This window comes from Alligator mississippiensis, chromosome 6 (assembly GCF_030867095.1).
Source record: "Alligator mississippiensis isolate rAllMis1 chromosome 6, rAllMis1, whole genome shotgun sequence".
NCBI classification, from domain to species: Eukaryota; Metazoa; Chordata; order Crocodylia; family Alligatoridae; genus Alligator; species Alligator mississippiensis.
Genome location: NC_081829.1, coordinates 88,053,794 through 88,075,584, shown reverse-complemented (window position 1 = coordinate 88,075,584; position 21,791 = coordinate 88,053,794). Strand labels below are relative to the sequence as shown.

Below are 21,791 nucleotides of genomic sequence, written 5' to 3'. Positions count from 1 at the left end.
CAGTGTTTACCTGCTATGGAGGGACTACAGATATCCCCAACTGTTGCTTCTGTCATGATAACCATGCAAATAGCTCCAGAAGCAACTAGCAGAAAATTTCAGGCTTTTATTTGTACCATGGCTCCCCTTCTTTACCTTGGAATCTAATCCTTCCCTCTTTATAAGCAGCAACTACTTTCCATTTCTTTCAATTGGTATTTGAAACACACTTTTACAGTGAATAAGCTCCAAACCAGGGGTGCACAACAGGACCTCGAGGGCCTCATGTGACCTGTCATGAAAATCCTAGTGGCCCATCCTGTTTATTAAATGAAAAGTATTAAAAAAATCAAAATAAGTCCTGGAATTTGTGTGCGCCAGCACACACAGCTCAGTTTCCCTTTAGCAAGTATGCCGTGAGCTTATCCCCAACTCAGTGCAGATCCCATGAGTGGCAGGCCTCTATTGGAAAGCATATCCCACAAACAACCCTCAAGTCAGAGCTATGCACCTCTGCACCACTTGCTGCTCACTCACAGGAAAGCTGGTTCAGCTTGTTTAAAGAACTTGGAGAAATTCAAATCATAGCAAGCAAAACTGAATGAGACAAAATTGAACTGGTTTGTATAGAGGCAAGATTTTAGTACCCTGTGATGGGCCCTGGCACCAGATATGGCCTGGGTGCACCCTTAGGACATAATCCCAGTGTGTTTCTACATCTTTGGGTGAGAACTGAGCAAGGTGCTCCAGAGGCCAACTCCTTGGTCTGTGGTGTTTCAGCCCTCCCCATCTCACTCAGACCTTGCCAGCCCTTAGCAGAGGGGATTTTGCCGGCTAGAATGATCACACTCTCGTCTGGTCATGCACTCATAAAAAAGAGGGATCCCCCTTTCTGTGGAGTGGGCAAGTCTGAATGGTCAAAATACTCTGGGATCATAAAGTATCAATGACTTCAAGTAGGTTACAATAAGGTAACTAAAGGATTTGATATAAAAAAAAATTAAGAACAAATATAAGAAATCAGAAACCATGTGCCGAGATGCATACAAAAATACATGAGGAGACAAAGGAAAAAAAATCAACCTATTCTTAGCATGCCCCTAAAATCCAAGGATGTAGTCCCTAGCCAGCTTCCCAGGTCAGCAAGCAGACCCTGCCTCTGACCTCAAGCTGGAGCCTTCTACATCTGTCAGCCTGTCTGTGTATTTTGCTTTTCTCTGGCTAAAGCAGTTGTTCACAACTTTTTTAGACTGCGGACCACCAAACTGAGGACCCAGCATACTGCAGACTGGAGCGACTGGCATACTGCAGACCGGCAGACAACCCTTTTTTATACTCAGGATAAAAAAAGAGTTGGCTGCTGGTCTGCAGTATGCTGGTCACTTCTGGACTTCCAGTCTGGCAGTCATTCCTTTGTGGCCTGGTACCAGGCCACGGCCCAGGGGTTGGGAACCTCTAAAGTAAAGGATTCCAGCCTCTCCTGTACCCAGAGAAAATAAAGCAAGTCATGCCTTTCTTCTTGCCCTCTCCCACCCCCCACAGGTACATGCTTATCAGATGAGAAATCTTTCCTGATACAATTAAGACCAGGAACATAGCTGAATCTTTTCAGACATGGATATTAGCTGATCCAATAGCCACCTGTCTTGTAATTGCCCCTCAGTGGAAAAGTTCTCCCCCATATCTAGGTGTTACTCTTGGACACCCCTTCTTTAAAGTGACTATTTGAGAGCAAACGATGCTTGAACATGCTAATTTTCAGATACTGTCTCTTCTAAGCACGGATAGTTGAGGATCACTCGGGTTAATAAGCGCTTTACTAAAACAGCCTTGGTTGTAATACAAAGATATAATCATAATTACGTTTGTATCAAGTACTATAATACAGACAGACAAAAATGATACAGCTGAACAGCTTCAAACAAGCTAGAAGAGGAGACTAAACAGCACAGAAGTAAATCTAATTTAGGAGACTATCCATGCAGGTCATACCGCCAAATCCAAAGGGCAACTTGGGTTTTATGGCGAATTCATGACACCTTACACGTGTGTATTCACATTAGCTTTAAACTAAATCTGTAGTTTAAATATTAATTACGTTGTCGTAGTTTAAGTCACTGTCTTAATAGCTTCTAGTAACCCAAAGAGACAATGTTGATGCTGATTTAAGTAAAACCAGTGCAAGTTGTATGTATAAATGAGGCCTTAGAGAGAAATCACATCTTGAAGTAGAAATATTAAAGAATGCCCAATTATACAGAACCATGCAGTTAACTCATCCATTTAATCTACACCAAATACAAATTGCACTTTAAGAACTTAGATTCATGGAGGTGGAGAGAAAAGTAAAGTTATGAACATAAAACATTCAGGGAGAATAAAAACAAAGAAAATGGTTAACATGTCAGGATACGGCTTTTTCTTGTTGGAAGATTAAAGGTCAATATTAAATGCGTTCCTCCCTTCAGTGAGTAACCAAGGAAACATACACGCACTATATATATCAGTACCTTAATTTAGTTAAACAGAAGTTAGGAGGATAGAATATGCTGCAAAAAGTGTCATTTTTAACCGTTAATATTGCAGCTATTAACTTAGAAATATTTGGAAATAGCTGAAAGCACATGGGAATACTACCCTACAGAAGGAATCTAAAGCACATCTTACTGCATAATAAATCATTATAGGTGATTCTACCTGATCACTTGATAAACACAGCCAAGGCAAAGATGTTTTGAAACAAGAGAGTTAAACTGTGAAAATGAAAGATGGCTAATTAAAATGTCTAGCTCCTCTCCTGCTTAATTATGAGTACATATAAAAAAAAAAGAACATATTGTTGAAGCATATTTTGGAATTCTCCAAATGCCAACATACAAATAAGCTGGCAGAAACGGACACAAGTGCTCATCGGGATAACTGCCAATGAGTTTTGCTGCACAGAGGTCTTGTAGGAAAAGAGGCCAAACAATGGGTCTTAAAATCTGCAAGTCTCAAATCATATGACCCGTTCTAGACAAAAATCATCTAACAAAGTCAAAGATCACATCATGCTCTATTATAATCATCCTGTCACCTGCCACAAGGTGCATCAAACATATGCCAAGAAGCTGTTGCAAGAACACAGGTTGCACTAAGTATTTCTCTCAATTATTCGTGCAATAGCTCGTGTCAAAAACAGCACCTTTGATTTTAACAGAAGCACTGTAATGCATCTAGGCAGAGCAAACTTTAATCTATCTGCCTCTGTAAACTCTGAAAAACTTGAACCTCTCGGTTGGTTGTTTCGGACTCTTAGTTTCAAAGTATAGATAGTTTTGCAATATAAGTAATTAATAGGGGTGTGGCAAAACAGGCCATATTCAATTCAGATTCAGCCCTAGCACACACCCTCTCTCACTGTGGGGGTCTCAATCTGCCCCCTCCCTATGCTCCTTCCCCCACAGATTTACCAGCCGGAACCTACTCTCCAAGCTGCCGGGCCACAATCCTGGCCACATGTATGCTGCAGCTGTGCACATGCATGTGGCATTTAATCGGTGACATTATCGGCTATGTTGGCCAAGAAAAGCCAATTGCCAATAAGGTCAAATTTCCTTTTATTGGTGCCATGCCAATATGGACCGATATATCGGTGCACATCTATAAGTCATGTAATAAAATGGTATTGCCTACACTGGCTTAGACACAGTTTTAGAACAATGGCCAACAGTACAATTCAAGCATCAGTTGTAGCAGACGATCATAATTAGGATCTACTTAATTCCTGCTGGGCAAGGCTGGGTTTTTTTTCCTGGCAATTCCAAGCCAAAATCACAGCGACTGCCATTTTTGCAGGGTTCACAGAAACCGTTTTTTTGTGGCTTCCAGGAAATCATGAATAGTCATAATATCTATAGTGGTTCTTATTGGGGAATTAAGATATTATGAAAACTTTGTTCCAATTTCCCACTTACTTTAAAGCCCTGAAGAATACAGTAAGCATTTCCTAGTGCTCAAAATAAATATCTACATACCAAACAACACCTTGCTCTCCAAATTTAGTTTCAATTTTATGAACTAAGCAATATTAGGGAAGCTGTGAGTTATTGTCACTATGACTGCACTATTATATTTTGATGGGTCCATGTATTTAACAGCCAAAAGTAAAGCAGATCTAAGTAATATTCAAAGCTATCTTACAATCTAGTTGTCACTTATCCAAAACATTGTTAAAAGTAGTTGGGTTTTAGAAGGAAGTGAATTTTCATTTTGTTTGCTTGTCTCCTGAATATTTGGCCTTTATGCTCAACTTCTGCATCACACCATTGACATATACTCTGTTCTGAAAACTGACCAAGTCAGACACCCAATTACAAAGGCTCTTTACAACTTGGGTTAAACTATTAACTGTATGTTGGTACAAGAAATACAGAAATATATATGGACAGAATGACCTTAAGAAGAAAAAGAAAATATAGCAATCATCTTCCATTTTCAGTTTGCTGTCTAGACTATGGTAAACGCAATGTCAATACAGTGATTATTTAAGAAATATTAACTCAGAAGATCCAAACACTCAATACACACAAAGAAGTGAATGCACATTTAAGAGAAATGCAGAATGTGATAGGATCATATAAACTGTATTAAGATTGCTATAAACCACTGACATCTAGGGACACGTATGAAAAATACACAACTGTCTCTAACACAATCCATATTAAATACCACCCAATTTATACCTCCCTTCCAGTTTAATACTTACAAGTTCTCCTTACATGGAACAGATCTTGATATTTATGTAACCCATACTATGGCTTTCATTTAAAAAGTGCACCCAATTTTAGCCCTTATGGTTGGGATGACAACCTATCAAACGTGAACCAAATATGTAAGGCAGTGCTGTGCAATTTGACCTATCCTTTGTGTTACTGCCTAAAATCTCAAAAGCCTCTTGGTATTTTTTAGTGTTATACCAGTTCACTAAATTGAAAGCAGTAGAGTCTTAATAGCAACCCCTCTTTATAAACCATTTATTCTCTGTTCATACTATAATCAAAGATCCTAGGGGGAAGGGGGAAGAGGGGAAAAAAACAAAAATAGATTGTGCAGCTTCTTACCTGCAGCTCCTTTGAGACTCTCTCTAAGTGGTTAGTTATCTTTTTTATTAGGTCACTATACATCTGCTCCGAATGCTGCTGGCATACACATTTATACACACAACTGCAGAAACAAATATAGGAACAAATTATGAATTTACACACTTCGCAATGGAGGGCAACAGACTTCACAATATTTTGTTCAAGTCAGTTTAGGGGTGACAAGATGCAACTCTGACCAGGGTGGATTTGATTTAAATCAAATTGATTTAAATCACTGGTCAGAAAGCCTCAATTTAATCATTTTCTACAAAAACAACAATTCTCGTTGTTTGATATAACTTTAATACACATAATTCACAACTCAGAAATAGATGTAGGTTTCATTTTTAGAAGGTACACTTTATACAATTTAAAGCAGTGATTTATTTTGATATTTTTCAGATTAATTTTGCAGCTACATCAGAAAACGGAATTATGATTTGGTTATTTTATTTACCAGAGCTAACTGAAGCTGATACTCATGAAGTCGTTGGGAGGTGAACCATCTCCAATTCACTAGACTAATCATGGATTTTGTGGGGATACTGTTGCCACAGTATATTAGGGGAACATCAAATGAATGCTGCAGCCATATATTATTAGATTGAGACTTCCTCACTTTCTTCTAGATTTCTGCTCATCTTTGATTTCTTCCCTCTTTTATGGCCTGGCAAACCTGCGGCCATCATACATTTTCCCTTCTACCATACCACTCCCTCACTAGATCTCAAAATCAACAGAGAGGCTATACTCAGAAACTTGTTCCTTAAGACTTCTGGAGTACTCTGCTCAAAATGTTTCTGTTTTGTTTCTACTACCCCCCACCCACTCCTTGCATTTATCTCCAGACTCCCTCTCCTTGCCCAGATCTACTCCACCCCAACAATCCTCTATTCATTTAAGTTCTTGAAACTTTGCACTTAGGTAAGGGCTTGACTGTGTGTACACAAACCTGCAGAGACACAAAAGGACTGAAGGGTGGGTAACTAAGTCTGTTATCTCACATCCCCAAATATTGCTCTTAACAAGGATGTTATCTCTGAAGACACAAATCCACAGTTTGAGAACTGAACCTAAGCGTCACAGAGCACTGTGATCTTCTAATGGGATCTTCTGAACTGAGCACTGAGTCCCACTGGGTAGAGTGGTTTTCTTCAATCTTTACTAATCTATAGAAGAGTCTCAGGGAACCCCATAAGACTGGGCCCCTAACATAGTCCATGGCCGGTTGCAACCTATTTATAAAACTTTTCTAAAAAGGTTACATGACTATATTGTCGCTAATACTATATAATTAGAAGTTATAATCCCTAGTCCATGATGATATTTTTACAATGTAATATATCTTAAATTACAACTATCTTTATAAAGGTTTATTTTTTTAAAGCATCCTAACAAAAATAATAATTAAAAAGAGATTAAATTTAAAAAAAATCTGATTTTTTTTAAATAGTTGATTTTTAACCACCCTGACTTTGACAACCTGTATATCAGAACTACAGTTAAAGTCTCAATCCTACCACAAACTCTGCGCTGGAAGACCACTGAGCCAGCATAGATTAAACCCTAAAAGCATTCTCTCTCATGAAATTACATAAAAATATATAACACTAGTAGTCATAAAGGTATAATGAACTAGCGTTTTCATATGCTTTAAGCCATCAAAAGCCACAAATTTAGACACAAGGATAAAACTTGGCTGGTCACATTTCAGAATCAGAGCACATAAATTAATCACCCATTGTCCTGAAATGCAGTACAAATCCTCATCTTCACAGTAATATAAAGAAGTGAGGAAAACAAAGTTTTAGCTCTGCATTTTATGATGGGGCCTGATTAGAGTCAGATCATCAATTTTATGTCTGATTTTTAAAATATTTCATTGTTCTTCCATCATGAACATCTATATAATGAAGATACCCACAAAACAGTGCACATAAACTATGTACATTGCTTATACCAAGATGATAAACTAAGCTTATCATGAGACCAGTTTATTAAAACTTTTCCAGTTATTTTAATAAGACTTGTGTTCTTTATCCATGCAAAGTTGCACTTTGAAAGAGCAAGTCAAATTAGTTATAGGTCAGACAGGACACGAGTCCTATTCCTGGTTCTAGACATCTCCATGCACCTGTTTCTACTCCCTATTCTCTTGCCTATTAGAATGCAAGTAAGTTAAGGCCAGGGCTGCCTCTTACTATGCACTTGAACAAGTATCTATTACAAAAGGGTCTTGCTCACAAACTCTAGGTGCCATTTTAATTTAAAAAAAAATTAAAAATGAAAGGCTAAACCCAGAGATATAAACCTTCTTTACATCCCTGATAAAAAGCACCCAATTTCTTCAACTCCAATTCCTTTGTTTCACTGCCACCTGCAGCAAATGTGCAATATTGACCAAACTATGAACTGAAGAACAGGACCTCCCAATAATGCTAGAGAAGTGGTAGGGGTTTAACCTACAGCTTCAGAGGTAGAAAAGCAACACATCAATTACCATTAACCCGTCTAGCTACTAGAGAATAGTTTTTAGTAGGATTACCATTAACACAGTCAATGAGCTCTTTCTGATGTTGTTCTTATTTAGTTCCTTTAGAAGCACCAGAAGGTATGCCAATTTACTATAGAGAACACATTATATATGTGTACAGGTCTTCTCCAGCAGCCACTTTTGCAGCCACTTCCCTATCAAGTAGGGAAATCTTCTAGCAACCTCTGCTTCTCCTGCTTTTGTGCACTTCATCTCTATTTTCTTCCATTTAGTTTCCACCATTAGTGCCTCACTGAGAGACCAAAAGAGTCTACTGACAGCACTAAGTCTGAAAATAGCCAGATGCACCTTATGATACAATAATGTCAGATTACACCAGCAAGTTGGAGTGATGTTGTAGCCATGATGGTCTAGGAAATATGCAAGAGGCAAGGATTTCTCAGTGATCTGAACCAACCATATAGATGAGAGATGAGACAAACTTTTGGAAACAGAGTGCACTTCCTGAAATCTGAGGAACACAGCAAGGTGATCTGAATCAGAGGAGAAAGGCAGATAGTATAAGAGACAGAAGGATTGGTTTGTGGGCTAGTGATATCTTGCAAACATACCAGCTACACAGATACAGAAAATGGCTTTGTGGTTTCTTTAATAAATAAACTGCACAGTATAAAGTCACATCCACCCTAAACGAAGTCAAGAGATTCATTCTGAAATACTATGCAATTATACTGAATGCAATTAAATTATGTGATACTCTACAGACCAGTACTCTAAACTTCTCCTGCTCTGCACTCCTGTAAGGCCCAATATAGTTAAATACCAGTCTGCATATGCATTTACATAGATTTTTTTTTTTTTTTTTTTACAAAAATTATTTGAACATTTCTATTTTAAACTGATTTCTATATTGTCATATCCTGTTTTCAGTTCCTCATTGCAGTCTGAGTCAGATTGCCAATCCTTTTGACACACTTGCACCTCAGTGAGAAATCAAATTCCCAAATAGAGCAATTAGATAACAGTTGAAAGGAAAATGAATATCCCAGTACTGCAAAATTCAAGTTAATTTGACTAGATTTAAAAAGCGTTTAAAAAAATCTTCAAAGTATAACCTACCCATTTCATTTTTTTCCCACTACTGAGAGAGGCTCTTTACAAAAATTTGCTTTCTTATTATGAGTTAGAAATAAATCAAATAAATTATGTACAAACAGTCTTTAATAAGGTATTTTAGTTGCATGTTAAGGAAAGATGGCCACTTTGGTCAGCATACCTTACATTTGAGGGTCCAAAAGCTCCCTCATACAATGAGAAACGAAGAGATGCAGCAATTCACTCACTTCCAAAACATGCAATGGCTATCCATAGGGGGTCTACCTAAATCGCAGGGGGGGGCTTGTCAATTTTTGCAGGTTCATTGCAGGCTAAAGCTCCAATTCCACTGTCATTTTGTGACAGCCCCACCCCTCAGCACTGATTGGTGGAGAGGCTCTAGCAAGCAGGAGGAACAAGAGAGCGTCTGCTATCTTATCTGTTGCCCTTCATGCCACCATGCAAGCCAGCACCTTCCCCTCCCAGCAGCAAGGGCTGCTGGTTCCCACTGGGGAGATAGCATTTTATTTTTATTAATTTTTGGGGGGGGTTGATTTTGCAGACGACCCCAGATTTTGCAGTTTCCACAAAAAATTGTGAAACGGTGAATTACGTAGGTCCCTAGGTATCAGGGTTAAGGTGCTAACTGAGAGAAGTCTTGGTTCTGCTACATACTTCCCATAAGTGCTCAGGCAGTCCACTTTCTCTCAGTATCCCTGTTCCACAACTTCTTTTTCCCTACCCTCAATATATTTTGCTTGCTTAAAAACTTTGAGGCACGTATTTTCTGTAGGCCTGCCTCACCGAGTTGGTCCTAACTTGAAAGTTGAGGCATTCTTGTTTTGGTGTAATACCCAGTTATTCAGAACAGTTACCATGCTTCAAAATTCACACCCTACTTTATCCATGCTATTGCAACTGAAGATATACCCTTGTGTTTGCCTAGTGTCTAAAACAAGGAGGCTCCAATCTCAGTTGAGATCTTTAGGCATTACTCTAATACTAATAAAACGTAATTCAGGAACTTAAGAATCACTTGGAAGAAGTTTAAAATCTTCATGCATATACAAATTTATTGTCTCATGACAACATAAGTTATTACTCTTTCTAAGAGAAAAGAGGAAGTCTAATTATCTGAAAACCACAACCAGGTTCGCATTTGCTCCATGTATTAAGCCATTTACTTAGTGTTCCTATCATATGTCAGAGGTCCAGGCTGATAGATGCTTAGCCCTTCTTTACTGATGGCTATTTTCTAGTTTGAGATTTCTAGATGGGAAGATAGGAGACTTCTGATCAATTCTGAAGAAAGTATCAGTATTCAGTAATGCTGCTGACCTAGCCCTTCCTAATTATTGACAGAGATACTGAGGCCTAGAGCCTGTTAAAAGCTGTAAGTAGGATTTTTTTTTTTAATTATTTTCAAATTATTGAAATATTACAAATATATTTTAGGTGAGCAGTAACAAGCAGTGTTCCAAGTAGCAGGTGTTTCAGCTACCCAGTCAGGCTCCTCTGTCTAAGGGTATAAGTAGGAGACTATCAGGAGGGAGAAATAAAGAGCATAGGAGATGCCAGAGCAAGAGGCTAAAACCCCCATGAAAGTCAGCGTTGAAAGACTGAATTATTTTCACCTCTGCTAAGATCCCCAGTCCTCAGACTGAAAACATAAGAAGTGCCTTTCCATCTACTGGTGGCACCAGCAAGGGTCAGCACCTTACCAAGTAAAAGCAGCAGTATTCCCTTCTACTGTTCCCCCTCCTCCCAGCTGTACTCCTGTTCCCTGGGAAACTACCAGTTGCAGGACAGGAACTCCCTTTCATCCCAGATACAGAAACCATTGATCTTCTACTGAAGACTCAGGTCCTTGCAGGATCAGGTCCCTAAAAGTATGTCTAAACTGCTTCCACACTACCCCCAGGGAGCACACACTCAAGCTCTCAGGAAACTTAAACACAGCAGCATGAACACACTCAGCTTCCCCATCTCACTGCCAGGGATTGGTGCTCTCAGCATTCCTGATAGCACCGAGGAAACAGTATACCCGTATCCCAAGAGGTCACTTGCAGCAGTCACTCAGACACTTACCATACCACTGTCCTCAATTGTCATAGTTAATGGAACACAGATAAGATGCATTACATATCTTGCCTGATTATGGCAAAAAGAGATGCAGGGGCAATTATTTCACTATTACACTGTTCTTTTCCAATTAAAGAGACTCTCATGATTTTGGTTTAAAAAGTAAAGCACAAATGTATTTGGTTTCTACTGCATTTAATCCCCTTGACAATGGGTGCAATGGGGACAAAAACAGACTCTGCCGCCATGCCAGTAATACATAAAAATTCAGTCCATTTATTGAACACAAATCAATGCCATAATCAGCTTGTACATGAGAGCTAAAAACATTGCATTCAAATAAAAAGCAGTTACGTAGCATGTAGCATTAAGATTTTTCTTACCTGTATATTTGTTCATAGGAGATAGGGATGTAGTCACCAGGACTCTGAGTTAAAAGCTGATCTATGGCACTGTCCAACTTTGGCCAATATGTGCTCTTATAATCTTCAATTGTTATAACATTCATTACTAGAACGAAAAGATAAGGCTGTTTACCTTACTTTTAGATAAAGTAAAGAAAAGATCAATTGTCAGTAGCTTAAGATCACAGTTAAACCGGCCAGACGATGTAACAGTTTCACTTCAGTATTTGCATAGTCCCAAGCAATATCCTAGCAATATCTAAGCATTTCTGCACTGAAATGAGAAAATGCCATCCCAGCAGCTCTCTGAATATCAGGGTAAAATGAACAGAGACATCACAGTGCCTTGATAAGGAGAGACCAGAATTAAAGACACCATTGGAGCAGATTCAAAAAACCAGTTTGGTGGGCACGGCAGTTTCTTATTATGCTCCCTATCAGCTGATGTGTGGAAGAAAAAAAAATATATATATGTATATGTATAAATAAACCATCTTGGAGGATGCCAGCAACTTCTGTAGCCACAGGATCCACAGATATTACACAGCCTCTCCAGGCAAGAGCTACAAAATGTATCAAAGTACCTTACTCCTCTGGGGCCTCAGTTCTCCCTTTATACAGGACATCATAATAATAATAATAATAATAATAATAATACACTCTTCCCTTGCAGGGGTCCTGTGGGGATGAACACATTAAAAGCAGCAACACATTTTATTAGACCAACTGAATAGCTGGAAAAATTCTTCTTTGCAAGCTTTAGGGCACAGGTGCCCATCTGCAGAAATAGGGAGAGTCCCTATGCCTGAAGAAGGGTGCCTGTCCCTGAAAGCTTGCAAAGAACAATTATTCTGTTGTCTAATAAAATAGATCACATTTACCCAAATAACCTTTCCTGCCTACATCCCTAGATCAACACAGCTATAACCAACACCCCCTAAAGACAGTGAGACACAGTTGCCATTACAATAATATACAGTTGATCTAAATTACTCCACCTTTGTTCTTGGGGTCCACCCCTAGGCGCACACTTCATTTGCCTACAGACACAGAACAGCCTCCAGTGTGAGACTGTATATGTAGTTAACTAAACATGAGTTACTTCCAAAGATCAGCCACTCTACAATGGCTAATACCTCCCCCCTCAAAGACAGACGGCATTACTCTGGTAAGACCACTTTGCTGCCCATCCATTCCTCTCCTGCATCTTGAGAACTACGTGCCACTCAGCCAAAACCTGTGGATAATCAACTCAATACAGCTCATGCTCATTACCAAATTTGAAGATAGTGATACAGAACACAATTATCTGAAGCACCACAGGGAGCATAATGTTGTGCAGAAGAGACTGTCTGTTCCAAGAAGCTAGCCCTCTAAAGCAATATCATTTGGACACCACAATGGCACGCAATATATTCAGAAAGTGAGCAGATATTTTACACACACAGACCCCCCTAATAGATCACTGCCCTTTGGTGGATGAATGCTGATAAAAGAAAGCAAGAATTCTACAGTAATGCAACCAGGCAGGCAAGATAGCAGGAAGTACCAAGACAAGAACTGCAGTGTGCAAAGGCATGTATAGAAGGGAGGTTTAAGTCAAGAAAGTGTCTGAATGCAGAGATGTGGGTTTTCTGGAAAATTTTCCAAATGCCCCAAATATGTCTTCTGATTTAGCATGTTTACTTGACTTATATTTAGAAAACAAAACTAAAAAGTACTCTCATGTTAATTTTATGTCCCAATAACCAATAGCCACAAGTATGTGACCTGAAATATTTGATTAGGAAAAAAATTAAGTGCAGTACACTTAATGTGGTTTAAATGTTATACTCAAATTCAAAGCTTTATGTGGAAATACACGATATTTGGAATACTTGTAAAAATGTAATGAGAATACACAATAGCATGTACTTCCCTTACATTGTTTTTTTTCTTAAATTTAAGCAAACAAAGGCACTGAAAACTGTTGACACACTCATTTTAGCACACCCAAAGACCTGCGCATGATATGCTGTGCTTTGGTTTTGATTTGACCTGCAGAGCCAATTAGGTGAATTCGTAACCTGATGTTTTATTTGGATAGTGATGCAAGTGTATTTACAAATCCTGGTTACAAATCAATAAAATATATTTGCACTCTCTGACACACTTCCTAGGGATAATCACCTGAAAAGCATTAATTACAACTTTGAAACTACCAAGCTTGCCTAATGTTGAATTAGCATCCATTCATTGTTACTAATGAATTTTATGAAACAACACATTTTTAAAAACGGAAAATTTTTCCACGGAAAAAATTAAGCCCCACATCTCTGTTTGAATGACAAAATATAAACATTCCTCCATGTAAAGGTCCAGTACATGCTTCCTTTTACAACATCTAGTTCTGAATCAAAAGAGCTGTCTGCTGGTAACATTACTGCCATACCACCAGCGCAGCTTGGCAAAACTAAACATTTGTTCACATGTGTTGAAACAGCAGAACCTGGATCATTCGTATCCAGATCATTTGCAACTCAGTTCTTAGCAGGTAGTCAAATTAAGGATAAGCCACTTGTGTGTCTACTGTGTCACTTCTCTGATCAACTGGAGCTTACAAATGGTCCCGCACACCTGAGTTCCCAAGGGAACTGGTACCCTTTGAAGTACAAGCCAGAGCCAACATACGAAGCACCTTGGTTGTTTGCTGTTGCTACACATACACACCTCCAGCTAGCTGACAAACCTTTATCTTTGCAAGGGGCAAAGAACCTGACCTATAAAGAATCCAGGTTCTACTGCATGAGTTATATTCGCTACCACGGAAAAAATATGAAAAAAAAAATTTTAAATGTGACAAAGTAGCAGCAACCTGCAGATCTAACTGATATGGGACAAAGGAAGGACAAAGTAAGATTTTTATTAATAAACCTGCAGTAGAAGCAAGAAGTGCAATGTACTGGTGGGCTCATATCTGTAGGTTTAAAGCTGTGAAGATAATTTTACTTTGAAAGTTATTACAAGCATTATTTCTCTCGTTCAGAAGTAAAATGCACTTGTTCCAACAATTCATCTATGAACTAAACCAACCAAAATATTAATGTATTGAAGAGCCTAAAGACTACTCATTGTTCAATCACCAATAGTTTTATTCTTCCAAGTCAAACCCAAAAATTAATCTGGACTTTGAAAAACCCTCTTGTTTTAATCGTATCCTTCCTTCACCCCTGGTGCACACACTGCACACAGCTGAATAATATGAATAATCACTAGGGGTGCACTGATAAGAGATATTTTGGGCTGATACTGATGGCCAATTTTTAACGTGCCATATTGGCTGATACTACTGATCTGATGGCCAATATAGAGTTTAGCAGCTTGGACTGGTAAGTGCTGTGGGGAAAGGGGTGGGGGGAGGGAAGGGGCATATCAAGGCCCCTGCAGTGAGGGGGGGAGTGGGGCTGGGGCAGGCGCTGCCCAGCTGGGACAGGGCGCAGGATGGAGATGCAAGCAGCTTATTTGGAGTGCAGGACCCCCACAGGGAGTGGGAGGGAATCTCCCACCACTTCACGCACCCCAGGAGGGCATGGGGGGGGGGGGTGCCCCCAGATCTGTGCACGGCGCAGTGCCAGCTGGGCTCCTCCTAGCAGAGGATTGGTCCAGGCTGCATTCAGAGCGGGCAGTGGCGGTGCTGGGAGGGGGACTACTCCGTCCTGTGCCCCACCCTGAGCTCCACTTCCTCCCTCACTGCAGAGGGCTCAATCTGCCCCCCATCCCAGGCCCCTTTCCTTCCCCCTCCTCTTCCCTCCTCCCACAACAGACTTACCAGCCTGATGCTGGTCTCCATGCTGCCAGGCTGTGCTCTTGGCCACGTGCATGCACGCAGCATTTATCGGCCACATGACCCCCAAAAAATTGATTGCTGACACTCTCAATTTTCCTTATATCAGTGCCGATGCAATTTGGGACCGATGTATCAGTGCACCAATCACCAATTTTCATGTTTTTGGAAAAACACCAAGATCATGTAAGTCAGTTTCAAAGGCAGAGGGAAACAAAAGGAAACAACTCAGTGATTTAACAGTATTAACTGTATTCTACTTTTTAAAATGTCATTATAACATATTTATGAGCATAATGCAACTGCACAGCTCTAAAAACATGCTAACCCCAATAGACTCAAATTTCTCTTCTAATAATATTTTAGAAAAGAAGTCTGGTTTCACCAACATGATTTCATATAAAGCTGGCTGATTAATTTTATTAGTTTTCAGCATGGATTTCATTAATTGCCCGTTTCACACACACACACGCATACAATAAAAAAGAAAGCGGCTAATCAGCACTGACGAACAGCAGCTAGTCATACGATTACTAATCACTCAACATGACTAAGTTCAAACAAGTAGTAGAAAACAAGGGAATAAAAGGATTTTAGTAAGCCAATATATTTCTAATTTAAATCAAACATTTGAAAAGCAGGAAGATAGAAGGAACTCCTATTTTTCCTAAAAAAAAAATTAAAAACTTTATTCAGGGTCTCTAAGGTAAAGTGTGCCATCAAATTAAATTTCTCTATTAAAGCAAAAGAGCTGAACACTGATGATATTGCAGGGTAACCAATGCCATGGTCACAGCTGAAACCATCCAGTCCTCTCTGAGGTCTACCAGCATCATTCGGAAGTGAATCAAATGGTTCAAGTAGCTGAGATCATTCATCATGTCAAAAATAAACTTGACGTTGATAAGTTGATACGAAAGCTGCAAGCTTTTTATGGAAACAACTTTGACACAACACAAAATGATGATTAAAAAGAAAAGAAAAGAGAAGAGATTGAAGATTGCCAGAAATGCACTCTTCCAGACAACTTTAAACTAACAGTCTTATATCAAGCAAGAGCAGTGGAGGAAAGTTTAAACAAACACTGACATTAACTAAAAAGACAGTCTAACATGAAAAGTGACCTAATGCTGGCTACAGGTATCCATATAAGAAGAAAATGTGGGCCTATTGCTGTTATTAAAATTATAACCAAAAAGAAAAACAGCAGATTGTTGCATCCCAATTTTTCAGGATTACTATAAAAAGATTATGGCATTTGGCCAGACAACAAAAAATCATGAAGGCAAGAGTGCCAACAGAATGAATAAATTCAAACTTCTGACAGGGCAGATTTGTTTTAAATCAAATTGATTTATATCACGATTTAAATCACTGGTCAGGAAGCCTCGATTTAATTATTGTTTTCTATGAAAAGTACATTCTTGTTGTTTAATATCCTTTATTCATTTAACTTCTTGAAACTTGGCATTTTCAGAGAAAGGCAAGGGTTTGACTGTGTGTACTGTCACAAACTTGCAGAGACAATAGGGCTGGCTGTTGGGTGGGTAAATCAGGTCTGTCAGCTCATCTCCACATACTGCTGTTAACAGAGCCAACCCCAAGGGTGCATGGCCAGATGGAGTGATAGCAACCTCAGCACATGCTTGTACGGCACTGTCTGTGGGGGCCCTCCAAAGTGCGAGGCCCGGGGCAGTCACCCCAATTCGGACCCCCCTACCAGGGACGGCTCTGGCTGTTAACAAGGATGTTCTCTCTGGAGACAACAAACTCTACCTATGCCTGAAGAAGGGCATTTATGCCCAAAAGCTTGCAAAGAACAATTTTTCCAACTATTTAATTGGTGTAATAAAAGATATCACATCTACTCAAAGAACCTTGCCTGCCTATGATCTCTGGAGAGACAAATCCACAGTTTGAGAACTGAAACTATGCATCACAGAGATGTTTAATATGATCTTCTAGGCCATCGGTGGACTAACGGGCTGTAGCCCGTGGGCTGGATCTGGCTCACAGCTGGTCCCTCAGTCCCCTGACCAAGGCAGTCCAGCCATGGCACATCCTGCTCCCGCTGAGCACACAGCAGGGCTGGGGTGGCTCCGCAGCTAACCATTTTCATTGCCCTCCATACAGCACACACAAACCTTACTGAAAATATAGTAAGATACCCAATGCAAGCCTAAAACAATGTGGAAGCTCAAGTTCTTAAACAGCTTTCCTATCAGTTCCAAAAAATGCTTTCCACTCTTGCCAACACCCTAATGACTGGGCAGTCAACTGGGTTACTAGATACAGGGAGAGGTAGCTGGAACAAGTCATACTTTGGGCAATAACTGAGTATGGCTAAAAGAATTCCACCTTGATTTGCACTGGCTCACAGGTAACATCATACAAACATACACTACCCAGGTATAGCTGGGACATGAGATTTTTGGCCAATCAGTTTAAAAAAAAAAAAAAAAAGCTACTCTAGTTTTCTCCTACAGTCTATAGTCTAATTTACTTATGATAAATATTTTTTTTCTTTTCACAAGCATTCTAAGACCCTCTTCTCTCTATCATGCTCCATATAAGGACTCTGCCTCTAAGAATTGCAGTTTTTCCATGAAATATCTATTTACCATGTTAGTGTTTTAAAAAAGGAAATACAGAAAGTTAAAAGGCTCTCCAGTGACTTTCACCCTGAATGCGTTAGCATGATGCAGCAGTTACGGATCCCCTTCGTGGTTGAATCTATTTCACCATTTCCCTACTCTGTACTCAGAAGGGGTTAGCAAAAGTAAAACACAAGCCCTTTTGCTATTCAAGTGAAATGCACGTAAGAACTGGTATAAACTTGACACACAGCAGTATTCGTGACACCTGTGTGTGTACTGTCTGAACTACACAAGGACTTAAATTGAGCAAATTCAATGAATGCCCTCTATAAGGAGGGCAAAACCCAAAGTGAATACAGTTTACAACCATATGGGGTGTGCAAAATGAAGTTTGAATCTACTTTTTCCCCTCAACAAGCAGCCCATAATCAGATAATCAGCAATGCAGACAATTCGTTAATAATTTAGGTCAGATGAGTATAAATTTCTAATGTCTTACAGTTATTTATTTGGGGAGTTATCACTCAGCTTGTATCACAGAACTCCTTCCAAATAGTTTCAAAGCATCAGAAGGAGGATAATATGAAATGCATTAAGAAACCTAATTTTAATCCAGGGTGGGCAATTATTTTGGCTGGAAGGCTGCTTAACAACTTTTGGCAAGCTGTTGAGGGCTGCAAGGTTAGCCCCACCCCTTGATTGGTGCCCCACCCCCAGTCACAATCTTGGGACCAGAAGTCCCACCCTCTAGCCCCTGACCTTTGCCATGGGATGTCCCTCCTCTTGCCCCCTGAAGTACTCCTTTTGAGAAAGGGGTTTGCCATCTTGGAACCGGAAAAAAAACCAAATTATTATATACTAAAAATCAAACACTGACAATAGCATATTTTAATCTTATTTTTTAAGTTATTTTTGTCCTGATTTGTGTGTTTTGTTGTGTACATAGATGTGACTGTATAATAGCTCAAAATGAAGTCTTACTCTTGTATATTGTGGGGAAGCGCCCTCACCGGTGCTGGCGCTTCCTTGTGTAGCCACCCAGAGCTTGCGCCAGGTTGCCCTGCATCTAACTCCATATCACTGCTGCCTCTGGGCTGCCCAGCACAGTGGCAGCACAGAGTAGACACAGGGCAGCCCGGTGTGGCACAGGCTCCAGACGGCTACACCAGGAAGCGCCAGCAGCAGCAAGGGGGAGGGTGGGGGGGAGGGGCACTTCCCCCCCCTGCGCTGAGCAGCAGCTTCTGCCCTGCACTGCTGCTGCTGAGCGAAGGCAGGCAAGCCCAGAGCAGGAGCAGGGCATAAGGGTTCAGGGCTGCACAGTGCAGGTATCCGCAGGGCTGCGGCCAGCAGTGGCAGCAGCCGGAAGGAGCCACCACCACCACCTGGGCTGTCTAAAAAGGCAGCCCAGCTGTGGAGCCACCCCAGCCCCACTGCCAGCCCAGGGGGCGGCAAGACACCATGGCCAGATGGTGCCTGGGCCAGGCGAGGGACCTGCCTTGGGCTGGATAAAGACCTGCCATGGGCCAGAAGCAGCCCGCAGGCTGTAGTTTGCCCACCCCTGTTTTAATCCTATACCTTTACCAGACTTTCACTTTAATGGCACTTTATCGTGCATCAGCAGATGCATGACGAATAGGTCCAAGGAGGTGCTACTTCCCCTCTATAGGGCATTGGTCAGACCGCAGTTGGAGTACTGCGTGCAATTCTGGGCGCCGCACTTCAAGAGGGATGCGGATAATCTGGAGAGGGTCCAGAGAAGGGCCACTCGTATGGTCAAGGGCCTGCAGACCAAGCCCTACGAGGAGAGACTAGAGAAACTGGACCTTTTCAGCCTCCGCAAGAGAAGGTTGAGAGGCGACCTTGTGGCTGCCTATAAGTTCATCACGGGGGCACAGAAGGGAATTGGTGAGGATTTATTCACTAAGGCGCCCCCGGGGTTACAAGAAATAACAGCCACAAGCTAGCAGAGAGCAGATTTAGATTGGACATTAGGAAGAACTTCTTCACCGTTCGAGTAGCCAAGGTCTGGAACAGGCTCCCAAGGGAGGTGGTGCTCTCCCCTACCCTGGGGGTCTTCAAGAGGAGGTTAGATGAGTATCTAGCTGGGGTCATCTAGACCCAGCACTCTTTCCTGCCTATGCAGGGGGTCGGACTCGATGATCTATTGAGGTCCCTTCCGGCCCTAACATCTATGAATCTATGAATATTAAAGTATATGACACGTTAAAAGTATCAACTTTTTTTCTCGACTAGACCACAAGATAAGCCACTCCAAACAAAGGTTTTCCTCCCACTCAGATAGGGTTAGTACTAATTTATTTCATAGATTTTATACGTGGCTGAATTTTAAGAAGGACTAAATTACTGCTAATGGTTATTACTACTAGTTTCTATGTTAAAACAATAACGTGATAAGAGAACTGTAAAACAGACGTATTCCTTTCCTTTCCTTGATCTCAGCCTTTGTGCTCAGACCAAGTGTGCAGTTCCTTGCATTCCTTTGCATGCAGCTGGTCCTACCACGATACACCCCAACCCCCCAGTGTATTATGCCCCATTGGATGTGAAGCCGCCTTCCCAACATTAACCAAACTCTCACACACTCCTCTCCCTTTCAAGAGCCCATGTTTTCCACTTGCGCCCCCCCCACCCCTGCACTTATACCAGCACCCCCCGCCCCCCCCACCACATCCAACCAGGGACTATACCAGCACGCCGCCCTGCACCTATACTGGCTCACCCCCCTGCGCCCAGCCAGGGACTATACTGGCATGCTGCCCCACACCTATACCAGCACACCTTCCCGCAACCAACCAGGGACTATACCGGCGCCCTCCCCTCCCCCCACACCTATACCGACACCCCCCCCCACACCCAACCAGGGACTATACCAGTGTCCCCCCCCCCCAACCAGGGACTATACCGGCGCACCCCCAGCACCTATACCGGCACACCCCCCCCCCCCGTGCCCAACCAGGGACTATACCAGCACACTCCCTGGCACCTATACTGGCACCCCCTCCCCCCCGCGCCCAACCAGGGACTATACCAGCATACTCCCTGGCACCTATACTGGCACACACCCCCGCACCCAACCAGGGACTATACCAGCGCACTGCCTGGCACCTATACTGGCACACCCTCCCCCCCATGCCCAACCAGGGACTATACCGGCGCACTCCCTGGCATCCCCTCCCCCCTCCGCGCCCAACCAGGCACTATACGGCGCACCCACCCCCCCCCCCCCGCACCCAACCAGGAACTATACCGGTGTGCCCTCCGGCACCTATACTGGCACACCCCCCTCCCAACCAGGGACTATACTGGTGCACACCCCCGCACCTATACCAGCACACACACCCCTCCCCCCGCACCCAACCAGGGTCTATACCGGTGTGCTCCCTGGCACCTATACTGGCACCCCCCCTCTGCCCAACCAGGGACTATACTGGCACGCCCCTCCACAACCAAAGGGGGACTAGCCCGGCACGCCCGCCTCCACGCCCAACCGGGGACTACCCTGGCACGCCCGGCTCTCTCCAGAAAGGCCGACCCGACCCGACCTGACCCGCTCTTCCAGTTTCCAACCTGCCTCCAAGGCGGCAGCCGGCCGCGCAGGCCGAGTCCGGGCCCGGCGGGCCGGGCCGGGGCGGAGGAGGCGTGGCAGCGGGGCAGGGCTGTGTGCGGGGCTCGAGGCCCGTGTCCCGCGGGGCGGGGCGGGGCGGGGGCCGGGGCACTCACGGAACTTGGAGGCGGACGTGTTGATGCTGATGGCGGCGGCGGCGCCCGCCTTGGAGGCCGCGTCGCAGGCCTTGAGCAGCCCGTTGGCCTCGGGCAGCAGGGGCAGCGCAGGCTCCGCGGCGGGCGGCGAGGCCAGGCCCGGGCCCAGCGCCTGCCGGTAGCCGCCTGCCGTCGCGGCCTCCCAGTTGTTGTGGTTCTGGTCGTCCATCATGGCCTCGTAGCTGCTGCTGCTGCCCCCCTCCTCCTCCATGCTCTCCTCCTCCATCCCGCCGCGGGCTGAGGGGGGGCTACAGCCGACGGCCCATGCCGGGCGTCACATCTCCGGGCCGCCGGCTCCCGGCGCAGGGCAAGGCAGGGCTTCAGCCGCGAAGCAGCGCCGCCGCTGCCGCGACACTTTGCGACAGCCCGCCGCGAGGCACGACGGGAAACGTAGTTGCTACCCAAAGGCGTGGC

At 42.7% G+C, this 21,791-nt stretch overlaps 1 protein-coding gene across 2 annotated transcripts in view; it reads right to left on the bottom strand.

Moving 5' to 3' along the window:
* Positions 1-21,698, bottom strand: part of CACUL1 (CDK2 associated cullin domain 1) — an 84,281-nt gene extending 62,583 nt beyond the window's left edge. For both annotated transcript variants that reach the window (XM_059730084.1, XM_006276183.4), the window contains exons 1-3: positions 21,339-21,698; positions 11,157-11,283; positions 5,082-5,184 (exon numbers count right to left, since the gene is read on the bottom strand). In XM_059730084.1, the coding sequence (XP_059586067.1) occupies positions 5,082-5,184; positions 11,157-11,283; positions 21,339-21,603 (495 nt within the window). In that variant the 5' untranslated portion in view covers positions 21,604-21,698. The remainder of the gene's footprint in view (positions 1-5,081; positions 5,185-11,156; positions 11,284-21,338) is intronic.
* Positions 21,699-21,791: the final 93 nt, after the last annotated feature.